The sequence below is a fragment of the Ammospiza nelsoni genome, chromosome 30 (assembly GCF_027579445.1).
Source record: "Ammospiza nelsoni isolate bAmmNel1 chromosome 30, bAmmNel1.pri, whole genome shotgun sequence".
In the NCBI taxonomy this organism is placed as follows: domain Eukaryota; kingdom Metazoa; phylum Chordata; class Aves; order Passeriformes; family Passerellidae; genus Ammospiza; species Ammospiza nelsoni.
Window position 1 is genome coordinate 4,835,918 of NC_080662.1, and position 16,231 is coordinate 4,852,148.

The 16,231-nt window shown below is 59.0% G+C and overlaps 1 protein-coding gene across 1 annotated transcript; it reads right to left on the reverse strand.

The window, feature by feature from the left end:
• Positions 1-796: 796 nt before the first annotated feature.
• Positions 797-16,014, reverse strand: FHIP2B (FHF complex subunit HOOK interacting protein 2B). Its single transcript, XM_059490815.1, has 17 exons — positions 15,970-16,014; positions 15,782-15,860; positions 11,685-11,854; positions 10,494-10,598; positions 10,291-10,413; positions 8,320-8,904; positions 8,038-8,234; positions 7,853-7,961; positions 7,549-7,625; positions 6,262-6,451; positions 5,057-5,217; positions 4,859-4,978; positions 3,700-3,790; positions 3,432-3,584; positions 2,797-2,937; positions 1,475-1,575; positions 797-1,396 (listed from the first exon to the last, which is right to left on the reverse strand). The coding sequence occupies exons 1-17, from the start codon at positions 16,012-16,014 to the stop codon at positions 1,291-1,293; spliced, it is 2,553 nt and encodes an 850-aa protein (XP_059346798.1). The 3' UTR covers positions 797-1,290.
• Between the last annotated feature and the right edge of the window lie 217 nt (positions 16,015-16,231).

Sequence of the window (16,231 nt, forward strand, 5' to 3'; positions counted from 1 at the left end):
AAATAAAATAAAATAAAATAAAATAAAATAAAATAAAATAAAATAAAATAAAATAAAATAAAATAAAATAAAATTAACCTGGCTGCGGCTGCTGTTGCTGTGTCCTGGCTGTGGTGGGGAGTGGGGTTTGGGTGGGAAATAGGGATGGCTTTGGGAGTTTTTGGGGGAAAATGCAGAATGGGGTTTGGCGGTGTTTGGGGGAAAGTGGGGAGTGGGTTTTGGGGGAAATGGGGAGTGGGATTTTGGGGGTGTTTGGGGGAAAATGAAGAGTGGGGTTTTAGGGGGGGTTGGGGAAAATAGGGGGTGGGATTTTGAGGTGTTTTGGGGGAAAGATGGGGAGTGGGTTTGGGGGAAAATGCAGAGTGGGGGTTTGGGAGAAATGAGGAGTGGGTTTGGGGAAAATGCAGAATGGGGTTTGGGAGAAAAGGGGGAGAGGGTTTGGGGGTGTTTTGGGGAAATGGGGAATGGGTTTCACGGAAAATATGGGAGTGGGTTTGGGAGTGTTTGGGGGAAAATGGGGAATGGGGTTTTAGGGGTGTTTGGGGGAAAATGGGGAGTGGGTTTGGAGGAAAACACAGAGTGGGGTTTGGGGATGTTTGGGGGAAATGGGGAGTGGGTTTGGGGGTGTTTGGGGGAAAACGGGGTGGGACTTTTGGGTGTTTGGGGAAAATGGGGAATGGGGTTTGGCGGAAAACGCAGAGTGGGGTTTTGGGATGTTTGGGGGAAAATGGGGAGTGGGTTTGGGGGAAATGGAGAATGGAATTTTGGGGTGTTTGGGAAGGCACACAGGCATTGGTGCTGAGTCACAGCTTTATTGGAGCAGACTCCCATCACCCTGGGGAGGGGCTTTGCGGGCTCTGGGGGGGACAGTCCCCCACCAGAGCACACACACGTGTCACACACACACACACACACAGACATGCCACACATGTCACACTCCCCCTGCCACAGAGCCAGGCCAGGGGACACTCGAGTCCTTGCAGCTGAGCTGGGGGGGCTCTGTCCCACACACCCCATTCATTATTGCCTAAAAATTCCCTGCTGGAGCCTTGTGGGGAGCAGGAACCACCACCCAGGAGGAGCCACAGCAGCCACCACCCCGCACCCAGCACGGGGACGTGGCCACACCTCGGGGCTGGCCACGGTGACCGCGAAGGACTCATCCTCCTCATCCTCATCCTCCTCATCCTCCTGCCGGGTCCTTCCTGCGGAGCCACGGCCACTCCTGGCTCCTGCAGAGCCACCGGGACGTGGGCAGGGCCACCACAAGAGGGGGAGCTCAGTGAGGGCTCAGGGTGGCCCCTCGGGTGGCCCCTTGACCAGGGCGATGGCCGCCAGCTCCTTGCAGAACTCCTCCAGCACCACCACGGCCTTGAGCAGCACGGTGTGATCCATCCTGCGGGGACACCAGCCATGGCGATGGGGGTCTGTGGGGCACGACCCCTCCCCAAAAGGGCGTTTTGGGGGCACTCACTGCTCGCCTGGCACCAGCCCCAGGAGCTGCCGACGCACCAGGAGCAGCTTGGCCCTGGCGTGGGGCACACGCTGGAGACGCTGCATCAGCTCCCCGATCACCTGCGCAGGGAGCAGAGCGTCACCCCCTGTGAGAGCCTGCCTGAAATATCCCTCATTTCCTCACCAGCGTCACTGGGGAGTGCTGCAGACATTTTTTTTTTCATTAAAAATATTTCCTTAAGGTTTTTTCTTCCTGAGGAGCTGAGAGGCCTCAGGAACAAAATGCAAACAATGGTTATCTGCTGCTGTGGGATGCAACAGGTGCATCTGGGATTGGCCCATCTTGGATGTTTGTAATTAATGGCCAATCCCAGCCCAGTTGGCTTGGACTCTCTGTACGAGCCACAAACCTTTATCATTCATTCCTTTCTATTCTTAGCTAGCTTGCCTTCTGAGATGAAACTTTTCCTTCAATTCTTTTTAGTATAGTGTTAATGCAATATATCTCTATGTTTGGTAGCTATATCCCCCTCTTTCTCTCTCTCTTTCTCTCTCCCTTAATCCCTCTATCCCATTTTGCTGTGGTCATTCTATAAAGGTGCATTTGTTTTGATTATCACTGCAAACCCCCCTGGGCCGTGTTGGTTTTTTGCACCCTGAGATCAATCCAGGAACCATCACGAACCCTGTTCGTAACGACGGATCGTGACACTCTCTCTTTTTTTCTCTCTCTCTTCCTCTATCTTTTTCTCCCTCTTAAACTCTCTATCTCATTTTGCTGTGGTCACTCAATAAAGCTGCATTTGTTTTGATTATCACTGCAAACCCCCTTGTACTGTGTTGGTTCTTTTGCACCCTATCAATCCAGGAACCATCACGAATCCTGTTCGTAACGATGGATCGTGACACTCTCTCTTTTTTTATCTCTCTCTTTCTCTACCTTTTTCTCCCTCTTAATCCCTCTATCTCATTTTGCTGTGATCACTAAATAAAAGTGCATTTATTTTGATTATCACTGCAAACCCCCTTGTACCGCGCCGGTTTTTTGCACCCTGAGATCAATCCAGGAACCATCACGAACCCCATTTGTAAGGACAGATTGTGACACTCTCTCTCTCTCTTTTTCTTTCTCTTCCTCTATCTTTTTCTCCCTCTATCCCATTTTGCTGTGATCATTCAATAAAGGTGCATTTATTTTGATTATCACTGCAAACCCCCTGTGCCGTGTCGGTTTTTTGCACCCTGAAATCAATCCACGACCCATCACGAGGACGGATGGTGACACCCCCCTGGCCAGGGGGTGTCCCCGTGTCCCCACAGCCCCGAGGGTGACATCATTACCCTGACAAGGACGGAGAAGAGCGAGCGGCAGCCGGGGGCCAGGCTCAGGTAGGGGTCCAGCAGGTACTCGTGCAGGTGGGGGTGGGGGAAGGCGGCCAGCTGGGACAGCACCGAGGTCACCTGCAGGTTCAGGCTGTAGGGCTGGGATGGAGGGGACACTCAGCACCTTGGGTGACCCCCCAGCATCCCCTCATCCCCACCAAGGTGATGCTTTTGGCCACTTGGTCCCCATGATGGGGGTCCTGGGGGGCACACGGGGGGGTACGGCTGGGATAGGGGGGACGCTCAGGACCTTGGGTGAGCCCCCAACATCCCCTTATCCCCACCAAGCTGATGCTTTTGGGCACCTTGGCCATGATGGGGGTCATGGGGGGCACAGGGGGGTGTAGGGCAGACCCCCCCACATCCCCTCATTCTGAGCCCATCGCCACCAAGCTGATGCTTTTGGCCATTTTATCCATTATGGGAGTCATGGGGGGCACAGCGGGGTGTAGGGCTGGGATCGGGGGGGACACTCAGGACTTTGGGTGACCCCCAGCATCCCCTCATCCCCACCAAGGTGATGCTTTTGGCCACTTTGTCCCCATGATGGGGGACCTGCGGGGCTCAGGGGGCACCCAGGTGTACCCCAGTACCTGATCCAGGATCCGGCTCATCCTGTCAAACAGCACCTTGAGGAAATGTCCCTCGTAAAACGCCACCATGGGGTGACAGCAGTGACAGGAGTCCAGGGGCCGGGGGCACGAGGGCCACCCCCATGGGGCAGCGCTGGCACGGCACGCCTGCACCTGCCCAGGGGTGACAGCAGGTGAGAGCCAGGGTGGGGACAGCCAGCAGCAGGGGCTGGGGACACCCCCGGGCACCCAGCATGGCACCCAGCATGGCACCCAGCATGGCACCCACCATGGCCAGGGCGTCGTGCACGTAGGTGTCGTATCCACCCTCTTCCATGCACGACGAGGTCTTGGCCTCCTCAGGGACCAGGCACAGGAAGCTGGAAGAGACAGAGGAGAGGATGGGTGTTGGGGGAGATGGAACAGGAAAGCCTTATCAATATGATTGTCTGGCAAAAGATTTTGAGAATATGGAAACTATAAGTGAGATTGAAATGAAAGCAAGCTTTGAGATCCCTCAGATACTGAACAACTGGAAAACAATGGTGTGGCTGGCTGGAGGTGATCCCCTTTTGACGGAACAACACCCTCTGCCTGCAGACAGCTCCAAGGCTCAGAGCAGACCCCACAGCTTGGCAGAAGGGGCACAAAGAGGAGATTTTAGGGTTTAAAATGTAACACAGGATGGTGATGTAGTGATTCTTATAGGCTGTATGGAAATGCTGTAGGATTTGTATCTTGTACTGGATTGGTTAGTGAGAATCAGAATATTCAACACAGAAGATTTATTGTAATGGAATGGGAACTTTGCCCTCTTACCCCTTTTACTCTCTTACTCTTTTACTCTCTCACCCTCTCATCTTCTCTCCCCCTCTCTTGTCTCAGGCCTGCTCCGAGCTGTGGCTGCAGCTCCAAACAAGGGCCCTGCACCCAGGCCCTTTGCAATAAACCCCAAATTCCATGATCAGAAGAAGATTTATTGTATTGTAACAGGAACCTTGTCCTCTGATCCTCTCTTTTACTCCCTCATTCTCTTTTTACCACACTCTTGCCTTCTCTCTCTTTACCTCTCCCTCTCTCGGGCCTGCTCTGAGCTCTGCCTGGCAGCTCCAAACAAGGCCCCTGCACCCAGGCCCTTTGCAATAACCCCAAGTTCCATGACCAGAAGAAGATTTATTGTATTGTAATGGGAACCTTGCTCTCTCATTGTGTTTACCACTCTCTTTATCTCTCCTCTTTCTCTCTCTTGGGCCTGCTTCAAGCTGTGCCTGGCAGCTCCGAACAAGGCCCCTGCACCCAGGCCCTTTGCAATAACCCCAAATTCCACAACCTGACTTCAGAGATCTCTCATCTCCGTCCATCCCAATCATCCTACCCCCTCAACACTCCTACAGATGGGGAGGGGGATGCAGCCCCCCCATTCCAGCCCAGCTCCTCCAAACCCTTACCTGCTCACCACCTCGCTCACTCGCCCCTTCCCCAACGGGGTGGATGCTGGTGAAGGATTTTTTGTCACCCCAAAGCTGTCAGGGAATCCATCGGTGAAATAGGGATCCTCCTCCAGCTCCCTGTGTGGGGTCCGCATTAGGGGGGTGGGCAGTGGGTGGGGGGCACCCCCCTGACCCTGCCCAGCCCCCCTTGCTCACAGCCCGTCCTCCTCGGGGTCCGTCTCGGGGGGCCCGCGCTCCTCGGCGCCGCGCTGCAGGTACCCCCTGGCCTCCAGGTTCCTCAGCACCAGGTTGTGAGCCACGTGCTCGTGGGGCTTCCTCAGCAGCTCCTCGAAGAGCCTCAGGCTGGCCAGGCTGATCTGGGGTGGCAGTGCCACGGTCAGAGCCCTGCAGGCTGGCCTGGGCACGGCCAGCATGGTCAGACCCCTGGCAGGCTGATCTGGGCATGGCCAGAAGAGTCAGACAGACCCCTGGCAGGCTGGGCAGGCTGATCTGGGCACAGCAGGGTCAGACAGACCCCTGGCAGGCTGATTTGGGCATGGCCAGCAGGGTGAGAGCCCTGGAGGGCTGATTTGGGCACGGCCAGCATGGTCAGACCCTTGGCAGGCTGATCTGGGCACGGCCAGCATGGTCAGACCCTTGGCAGGCTGATCTGGGCACGGCCAGAAGGGTCAGACAGACCCCTGCAGGCTGACCAGGCTGATCTGGGCATTGCCAGCAGGATCAGAACCCTGGCAGGCTAATCTGGGCATGGCCAGCATGGTCAGACAGACTCCTGCAGGCTAAGCTGGGCATTGCCAGCAGGGTCAGACCCCTGGCAGGCTGGCCAGGCTGATTTGGGGTGGCAGTGCCAGGGTCAGACCCCTGCAGGCTGGCCAGGCTAATCTGGGCATTGCCAGCATGGTCAGACCTCTGGCAGGCTGATCTGGGCATTGCCAGCATGGTCAGAGCCCTGGCAGGCTGGCCAGGCTGATCTGGGCATTGCCAGCATGGTCAGAGCCCTGGCAGGCTGATCTGGGCATTGCCAGCAGGGTCAGACCTCTGGCAGGCTGGCCAGGCTGATCTGGGGTGGCAGTGCCAGGGTCAGAGCCCTGGCAGGCTGGCCAGGCTGATTTGGGGTGGCAGTGCCAGGGTCAGACCCCTGCAGGCTGGCCAGGCTAATCTGGGCATTGCCAGCATGGTCAGACCTCTGGCAGGCTGATCTGGGCATTGCCAGCATGGTCAGAGCCCTGGCAGGCTGATCTGGGCATTGCCAGCATGGTCAGAGCCCTGGCAGGCTGATCTGGGCATTGCCAGCAGGGTCAGACCTCTGGCAGGCTGGCCAGGCTGATCTGGGCACAGCCAGCAGGATCAGACCCCTGGCATTGCTGCCCACCCACGCAGCTCAGCCCCGGTGAGCTCACCTCGTCGCTCAGGTGGTCGCAGCGCTCGATGAGCTGCGCCCTCAGGGCATGGGGGGCGTCCCCGGGGCTCTCGGGGTGCCGGTGGGGCCCCAGCAGGAACAGGACCAGGCGGTGGAGCAGGGCGGGAGAGCGGAGCTGCCTCACCGTGCCCGTCAGCATGGCCGTGGCGCCCAGCACGGCCAGCTCCGACCTGCGGGGTGGCAGGGGGGGTTTGACAGAGAAAGGGGGAACCCCCCTGCTCCTGGCTCTGAGGAGAAAAATGCCCCAGCTGGGGTTGGGGAGGTTGTCCAGGGAAAAAGGGAATCCCCCCTTCGTGGCTCTGAGGGGACCCTGAGGAGCAGAACCCCCCAGCTGGGGTCAAGGTGGTTGCTCATGGAAAAAGGGGGAACCTCTCTGCTCCTGGCTCCTGAGGAGCAGAACCCCCCAGCTAGGACTGGGCTGGTTGTCCAGGGAAAAAGGGGAACCTCCTGCCTCTGGCTTCCAGGGGATCCTGAGGAGCAGAACCAGCTGGGGTCGGGGTGGTTGTCCAGGGAAAAGGGGGAACCCCCCACTCCTGGCTCTGAGGGGGTCCCTGCTCCAGCTGGGGTTGGGGTGGTTGTCCAGGGAAAAGGGGGAACCCCACTGCTCCTGGCTCTGAGAGGGTCCCTGCTCCAGCTGGGGTTGGGGTGGTTGTCCAGGGAAAAGGGGGAACCCCCCACTCCTGGCTCTGAGGGGGTCCCAGCTCCAGCTGGGGTTGGGGTGGTTGTCCAGGGAAAAGGGGGAACCCCCCCATTCTTGGCTCTAAGGGGATCCTGAGGAGCAGAACGCCCCAGCTGGGGTCAGGGAAAGGGGAACCCCCACTCCTGGCTCTCAGGGGGTCCCTGCCCCAGCTGGGGTTGGGGTGTTTGTCCAGGGAAAAAGGCAATCCCCCCATTCCTGGCTCCTGAGGAGCAGAATCCCCCAGCTGGGATTGGGGTGGTTGTCCAGGGAAAAGGGGGAACCCCCCACTCCTGAGGGGGTCCTGAGGTTCAGAACACCCCAGGTGGGGTCAGGGAGGTTGTTCAGGAAAAAGGGGGAACCCTCCCATCCCTGGCTCTGAGGAGCAGAACATCCCAGCTGGGGTCAGGGAAAAGGGAAACCCCCACTCCTGGCTCTGAGGGGACCCTGAGAAGCAGAAAGCCTCAGCTGGGGTCAGGGTGGATGTCCAGGGAAAAGGGGGAACCCCCCACTCCCGAGGGGGTCCTGAGGGGCAAAACACCCCAGATGGGGTCAGGGAAAGGGAAACCCCTCATTACGGGGGTCACTCACATCTGCAGGAGCTGCGGCTGCAGGGTGCCCTGGAAGAACTTCTCCTCCACAGCCTGGCTGATGGCATTGGCCACGAGCTGGGGGGGAGAAAATGGGGAACCCCTCAGGACAAACCACAGCCTTAAATTGCACCCCAGGAGGTTTGGGTTGGATTAGGAAGAATTTCTCCACAGGAAGGGTGTGGGAAAGGGGCTGCCCAGGAAGTGGTGGTGTCACCATCCCCATCCCTGGAGGTGGCACTCGGTGACAAGGTGGGGATCAGGCCCCAATTAAGCCCCAGATTAATGAACCCCGTGCTTCTCACCGGGTGGGCACCCATCACCAGCTCATCCAGGAAATCCAGCCAGCCCAGGAACTCTGCCAGGCTCTCCTTGCCCGGGAACCCCCCGTCCCCAGCGCCGTCCCCCTGCGACCTGCATGGCACAGACAACGCGCGGCTGTGACACCGCCTGGCTGGCACCTGGCACCCCCAGCCTGGCACCCCCTCACCTCCAGCTGGCCCTGTCCATGCCAAGGACATCAGCAGGGTCGGTGCCAGCGGGCACGGCGCCGTAGAGGTCGCAGAGGTGCCCCACGAGCAGCTGGCACAGGGCAGTGCCCCGCGCCAGGCAGGTGGCAGCCGCCTCCTGGGACAGCCCTGCCAGCAGCAGCACGTTCTCCCGAGCCTTCAGCGCCACCCGGCTCTTCTGCGAGGAAGAGGAGGAGGGCACGGGGGTGGCCACAGGCCTGGCAGTGCCCTCTGCCCCCGAGGTGCCACCCCTGAGGCCGTACCTTGCTCCTGCACAGTGCCACCAGGCAGGTGACGAGGTTGCCGTCCCTGCGTGCCGGGGAGGGCTGGGCAGGAGGGGAGGTGGCATCGGTGCCCGAGGGATGATCCAAATGCTCTGCCCTGGGCATGCAGCTGGCATTGGTGCCCGGGGGATGCTCCAAACGCTCAGAGCTGGCAGTGGTGCCCGGGGGATGCTCCAAACCTTCCTCCCTGGGGGTAGAAATGGCAGTGGTGCCCGGGGGATGCTCCAAATTCTCTTTCCTGGGCATGGAGCTGGCAGCGGTGCCCAGGGGATGCTCCAAATGTTCAGAGCTGGCACTGGTGCCCAAGGGATGCTCCAAACCCTCTTTCTTGGGCATGGAGCTGGCAGAGGTGCCCAGAGGGTGCTCCAAATGCTCTTCCCTGGGGGTAGAAATGGCAGCGGTGCCCGGGGGATGCTTCAAACGCTCGGAGCTGGCACCAGTGCCCGAGGGATGTTCCAAACCCTCTGCCCCGGGCATGGAGCTGGCAGAGGTGCCCGAGGGATGCTCCAAACCCTCTGTCCTGGGGCTCTCCGGGGCTCTCCTCCCGTTCAGGATGCTCTTTCCCTGGAGAGGAAGAGGAGCGGCAAAGCATTGCAGCCATCAGCATTGCACCTTCCTCCTCCTCCTCCTCCTCCTCACCCTGAGGAGCTTTATGGCAGGGAGGAGGCTGCAAAGGGGGTCCAAAACCCCAACTGGGGGAGCCCAAACCCCACAGGTGACCCCACAGAGTCCCACCTGCGGGATGTGGGGCAGCAGGCTGGGATCCTGGAGCCCAAACCCCACACCATCTCACCTGCGGGATGTCGGGCAGCAGGCTGGGAGCCCAAACCCCACAGGTGACCCCACACCATCCCACCTGCGGGATGTGGGGCAGCAGGCTGGGATCCTGGAGCCCAAACCCCACACCATCTCACCTGCACGATGTGGGGCAGCAGGCTGGGAGCCCAAACCCCACTGGTGACCCCACACCATCCCACCTGCGGGATGTGGGGCAGCAGGCTGGGATCCTGTTGGAGCCCAAACCCCATTGGGGACCCCACAGTGTCCCACCTGCAGAATGTGGGGCAGCAGGCTGGGATCCTGGAGCCCAAACCCCACACCATCCCACCTGCAGGATGTGGGGCAGCAGGCTGGGAGCCCAAACCCCACTGGTGACCCCACAGTGTCCCACCTGCGGGATGTGGGGCAGCAGGCTGGGATCCTGCTGGAGCCCAAACCCCATTGGTGACCCCACACCATCCCACCTGCAGGATGTGGGGCAGCAGGCTGGGATCCTGTTGGAGCCCAAACCCCACAGATGACCCCACACCATCCCACCTGCAGGATGTGGGGCAGCAGGCTGGGATCCTGGAGCCCAAACCCCACACCATCCCACCTGCGGGATGTGGGGCAGCAGGCTGGGAGCCCAAACCCCACAGGTGACCCCACACCATCCCACCTGCAGGATGTGGGGCAGCAGGCTGGGATCCTGGAGCCCAAACCCCACACCATCCCACCTGCGGGATGTCGGGCAGCAGGCTGGGAGCCCAAACCCCACAGGTGACCCCACACCGTCCCACCTGCAAGATGTGGGGCAGCAGGCTGGGATCCTGTTGGAGCCCAAACCCCATTGGGGACCCCACAGTGTCCCACCTGCAGGATGTGGGGCAGCAGGCTGGGATCCTGGAGCCCAAACCCCACACCATCCCACCTGCGGGATGTCGGGCAGCAGGCTGGGAGCCCAAACCCCACAGGTGACCCCACACCGTCCCACCTGCAAGATGTGGGGCAGCAGGCTGGGATCCTCCTGGAGCCCAAACCCCATTGGTGACCCCACAGTGTCCCACCTGCAGGATGTGGGGCAGCAGGCTGGGAGCCCAAACCCCACACCGTCCCACCTGCAGGATGTGGGGCAGCAGGCTGGGATCCTGTTGGAGCCCAAACCCCACAGGTGACCCCACAGTGTCCCACCTGCAGGATGTGGGGCAGCAGGCTGGGATCCTGCTGGATCTTGGAGCAGAGCACGGCGGTGAACTGCACCTCCTCCCTCTCAGTGCCGGAGCCCAGGCGGTCCCCGCTGAGCTGGAGCAGCTTCTGGGGAGCAGGGGAGGGCATGTGGGGGTGCTGGGGGTGTCACCGTGGGTGTCACCCCTCGGGGACAGGTGGCAGCTCACCTGCACGGGCCGGTGCACGTTGAGGTAGTGCAGGAGCGGGTGCTGCAGCTGCCCCAGCAGGCGGCTGAAGAAGAGCAGGACCTGCTGCCTCATGCCGGGGGGATACTGGGACAGGGACAGGGGACAGCCATCAGCCCCATCCCTGGTGTCCCCCTAAATCACCCCAAACAATCCCCCAGATCCCTTGAAATGTGGCATTCACATTCTCTGGAAAAATCCTTTCACCCAGGATTTTTCTCCTGAGAAGCTGAGAAGCCTCAGAGAAAAATGAAAACAATGCTTACCTCATTTGCTTCTCCTCTGCCTTGCTCATGTGGAATGAGTTTGGAGATTGTTTACCCACAGGTGATTGTTTCATTGGGTTCTGCTCTGAGTTATTTTGTGTTTGTTTTATGTGTTTATCTTTGTTATTTTGACTCATTAGCCAATCAAGGCCAAGCTGTTTCGGGACTCTGGAAAGAGTCTGGCACACAGATATTTTAAAAATAAAAATAAATAAAAATAAGCATAAACAATAAAAAGAGCCAGGCACACAGATATTTTTAAAAGAAATAAAAATACAAATAAAAAATAAAAATAAAAACATAAATTAAAATTAAAAATAAAATTTAAAAAAATCTGCTACTTGGCTTTGCAGGATGAAGTGCCAGGTGTGGCAAAAAAGGAAATATTGGCCAAATATTTAACAAATAGAACAGCTCTGCTGTCCTCTTCCTGCTATTAATAGCAACAAGGCCCCTAGAAATTGATTTTTATCCAAATAGAGGTGGAAACACACCGGTCCTTTCGCACCCAGGAGGATTTGGGGTTTTGGGGTGCTGGGAAACGGGAAATAATCCCTCAGATGTTTTTATTTTTATTTTTTAAATGCCTGTTTTAATTTTAATTTTTAAACTATCTGTGTGCCAGATAAAAACCCTTCCTGTGCAAGCAGGGATGTGCTGAGGTGCAAGCTCCCAGAAAGGATCCCAGTGGGGAACTTGAGAACCCCAAGACCTTCCCAAAAAAGCCAAGTTTTCCCTCACAAAAACCCAATTTTCCCCAAAAAACTCCCAAGCCCTGTGACCACCTCCCACTTCACAAACTGGAAAAATGCTCCAAAATTCAAATTATTGAGGGGCACAGGTAAAGCAGCTGGGCAAGGCCGCGGGTTTGGCCTCTCACGAGGATTTTCCCGATTCCCGGGCTCACCTCTGCCTTTCCCAGCGTTCCCAGAGTTTCCAGCAGTTTGTGATGCAGCAGGAACTCGAGGCACGGCCCCGTGTCCCCCGGCGGGCGCTGCCGCTCCTCGTGCACCAGGATGTCCAACATCTGCCGCAGGCGCCACGGGATGTCCGTCTGTCGTGCCGGGACGCTCTCGTCTGCGGGGTTTGGGGGTCAGGGATTTGGGGGTCGAGGATTTGGAGATCAGGGGACCAGGGATTTGGGGATCAGGGTCGAGGGGTTCAGGGATCTGGGACTGGGAGGATTTGGGGGTCCAACATCTGCCGCAGGCGCCACGGGATGTCCGTCTGTCGTGCCGGGACGCTCTCGTCTGCGGGGTTTGGGGATCAGGGATTTGGGGATTTGGGAATTCAGGGATTCAGGGATCTGGGATTTGGGGGTTGAGGATTTGGAGATCAGGGGTTCAGGGATTGGGGGATTTGCGAGTCCAACATCTGCCGCAGGCGCCACGGGATGTCCGTCTGTCGTGCCGGGACGCTCTCGTCTGCGGGGTTTGGGGGTCAGGGATTTGGGGGTCGAGGATTTGGAGATCAGGGACCAGGGATTTGGGGGTCAGGGATTTGGGGATTTGGGAATTCAGGGATTCAGGGATCTGGGATTTGGGGGTCGAGGATTTGGAGATAAGCGGTTGGGGGATTTGGGGGTCCAACATCTGCCGCAGGCGCCACGGGATGTCCGTCTGTCGCGCCGGGACGCTCTCGTCTGCGGGGTTTGGGGGTCAGGGATTTGGGAATTTGGGAATTCAGGGATTCAGGGATCTGGGATTTGGGGGTCGAGGATTTGGAGATCAGGGGTTCAGGGATTGGGGGATTTGCGAGTCCAACGTCTGCCGCAGGCGCCACGGGATGTCCGTCTGTCGTGCCGGGACGCTCTCGTCTGCGGGGTTTGGGGGTCAGGGATTTGGGGGTCGAGGATTTGGAGATCAGGGACCAGGGATTTGGGGGTCAGGGATTTGGGGATTTGGGAATTCAGGGATTCAGGGATCTGGGATTTGGGGGTCGAGGATTTGGAGATAAGCGGTTGGGGGATTTGGGGGTCCAACATCTGCCGCAGGCGCCACGGGATGTCCGTCTGTCGTGCCGGGACGCTCTCGTCTGCGGGGTTTGGGGGTCAGGGATTTGGGAATTTGGGAATTCAGGGATTCAGGGATCTGGGATTTGGGGGTCGAGGATTTGGAGATCAGGGGTTCAGGGATTGGGGGATTTGGGGGTCCAACATCTGCCGCAGGCGCCACGGGATGTCCGTCTGTCGTGCCGGGACGCTCTCGTCTGCGGGGTTTGGGGGTCAGGGATTTGGGGGTCGAGGATTTGGAGATCAGGGACCAGGGATTTGGGGGTCAGGGATTTGGGGATTTGGGAATTCAGGGATCTGGGGTTTGGGGGTCGAGGATTTGGAGATCAGGGGTTGGGGGATTTGCAGGTCCAACATCTGCCGCAGGCACCACGGGATGTCCGTCTGTCGTGCCGGGACGCCCTCGTCTGTGGGGTTTGGGGATTTGGGATCGGGGATCAGAGTTTGAGGATTTGGGAATTCAGCGGTTCAGGGATCTGGGGATTTGGGAATTCAGAGATCAGGTATCTGGGATTGGGGGATTTGGGGGAATTTGGGGTCCAACATCTGCCACAGGCGCCATGGGATGTCCGTCTGTCATGCCGGGACGCTCTCGTCTGCGGGGTTTGGGGATTTGGGATTGGGGGATTCAGGGGTTCAGGGGTTTGGGGATTTGGGGATTCAGAGATCAGGGATTCAGGGATCTGGGAATTCAGGGATTCGGGGACCCAGGGATTCAGGGATTCCAGGATTGAGGGATCAGGAATTTGGGGATTGGGGATTCAGGAGATCAGGGATTCAGGGGTTTGGGGATTCGGGGTCAGAAATTCAGGGGTTCAGTGACTGGGGGATTTGGGGATTCAGATATCAGGGATACCGGGGTATCTGGGATTAGGGGATTAGGGGATTTGGGGGTCCAACATCTGCCGCAGGCGCCACGGGATGTCCGTCTGTCGTGCCGGGACGCTCTCGTCTGCGGGGTTTGGGTGCCAGGGATTTGGGGATTTGGGAATTCAGGGATTCAGGGATCTGGGATTTGGGGGTCGAGGATTTGGAGATCAGGGGTGCAGGGATTGGGGGATTTGGGGGTCCAACATCTGCCGCAGGCGCCACGGGATGTCCGTCTATCGTGCCGGGATGCTCTCGTCTGTGGGGTTTGGGGATTTGGGATCGGGGATCAGAGATTGAGGATTTGGGAATTCAGGGGTTCAGGGATCTGGGATTGGGTGATTGGGGGATTTGGGGGTCCAACGTCTGCCGCAGGCGCCATGGGATGTCTGTCTGTTGCACCAGGACGCTCTCGTCTGCTGGGATCGGGGATTCAGGGGTTCAGGGGTTTGGGGATTCAGAGATCAGGGATCCAGGGATTGGGGATTCAGAGATTGGGGATTCAGAGATATGGGAATTTGGGAATTCAGGGATCCAGGGATTGGGGATTTGGGAATCAGGGATTCAGGGTTTGGGGATTTGGAGATTCAGGGATTTGGGGGTTCAGGGATCTTGGAATTTGGGAATTCAGGGGTTCAGGAATTCGGGTATTCAGGGATTCAGAGATCCAGGGGTTCAGGGATTCAAGGATCTAGGGATCTGGGGGTTCAGGAATTCAGGGCTTTGGGGACTCAGGGATTCAGGGGTTAAGGGATTTGGGGATTCGGGGATTCAGAGATCAGAGATCCAGGGATTCAAGGATACAGGGATCCAGGGGTTCAGGGATTCAGAGATGAAGGATTCGGGGATATGGGGATCAGGGGACTCAAGAGATCAGGGATTCGAGGATTCAGGGGTTCGGGGATCTGAGGATTTTGGGGTTCAGGAATCCAGTGATTCAGGGGTTCAGGGATCAGAGGTTCAGGGATTTGGGGGTTCAGGGATTCGGGGATTCAGAGATCCAGGGGCTCAAGGATTTGGGGATCCAGGGGTTCAGGGGTTCAGGGACTCGGAGACCTGGGGATTTGGGGATTCAAGGATTCAGGGATCTGGAGATTCATGGATTCAGAGATTCAGGGATCCAGCTGTTCACCGATTCAGGGATTCAAGGATGGGGGGCTGTGGCGGGGCGTCCCCCGGGCACAGCAGCGGGAGGGATGCCCCGCTGAGGTGCCAGCCGTGCCAGCGAGGTTCTGCCAGGGCTTTTCCCTGATCCGTGCCATCCCTAAACCCTGCTCCTCCGGAACGGGAACAACGCTAGATGGCAATGTGAGGATGGAGCAGCCGCTTCCGCTCCGGCCTAGGACGCTGCCGGACATCCCGCTCCTCCCGCCGCCCGTTCCGTTCCCCCGGTGGGCACCGGAGCCCCCCGGGCAGAGCGGGCACCGGGATCCGCCGGGAACTGGGGCCGGAGCGCTGCCGGGGTTACCGGAGGGACGTGTCCCTCCTGTGTTAGGAGTGTCCCAGCCTGTCCAGGAGTGTCCCTGTACCGGGAGTGTCCCCGGCCACCCCAAACCCTCCGTGCCGACCCCACCGGGGGCTCAGGGGGGCTGCGCAGGGAGGGAACCCCGGGTGAGGTTAATCCTGCCGGGATTTGGGAAGGGGGTCCCGTCTCGTTCCCACGTGCCCGGGCAGCCACAGCGCACCCTGGTCCTGTGCCAGGGCACGGGGTCCCATGGCAGGGGACAGGGATTTGTCCCAGGACACGGGGTCCTGTCCCGGGACATGTCCCCTGCCCCAGTATCATTCCTAGGCCGGGGACCCCGTTTATGACGCAGGGACTCTCTCCAAACACACACGGTCCCTTCCCAGGATATGGGATCGTGTCCCAGGGAATGGGGTCCCCTATTAGAGCACAGAGACCTTATTCCCGTTTTTAGGACACCCTGTTTTAGGACACAAAGACCTCTCCTAGGACACGATAACTCTGCTCCCACACCACAAGGACTTTATTGGCACCTGAGACCCCATCCCGGGGAAAAAGGACCCCATCCCGGGGAAAAAGGACCCCATCCCGGGAAACACGGAGCCCATCCCGGGACAAAAGCACCCCAAGCCCGGGACACCGGGACCCGCGCCCCACTCACCTGTGGCCTCCAGGTAGTAGCCGGTGATGCCCGTCCAGTGCTCGGTGAAGGCTTCCAGCAGGTCCACGCTGGGTTCCCGCTGCTCACACCGGGATCAGGGTCAGGGAGGCTCGGAACTCCCATTCCCGGTCCCATTCCCGGTCCCGTTCCCGGTCCCGTTCCTGCCGCGTTTCCCAGGCCCCGCTCACCGTCTCCACCGCCTGCTGCAGCAGCGCTCCCAGCCGGCTGAGCATGGCTGGGACCCCCGGCCCGGCCCCGGCCCCGGTCCCGGCCCCGTTCCGGCCCCGCCGCTCCCGCCCCGCCCGGCCGGTCCCGCCCCCGGCGGCTCCGCTGCCGCTCCCGGCGGGATGGGCCGGGCTGGGAGCGGGAAGGGCGGGGGACGGAGGGGCTGGGAAGGTGGCGCTGCCCTAAAACTGCTCCGCGGGCGGGTCTGGGTGGGGATGGACCCGG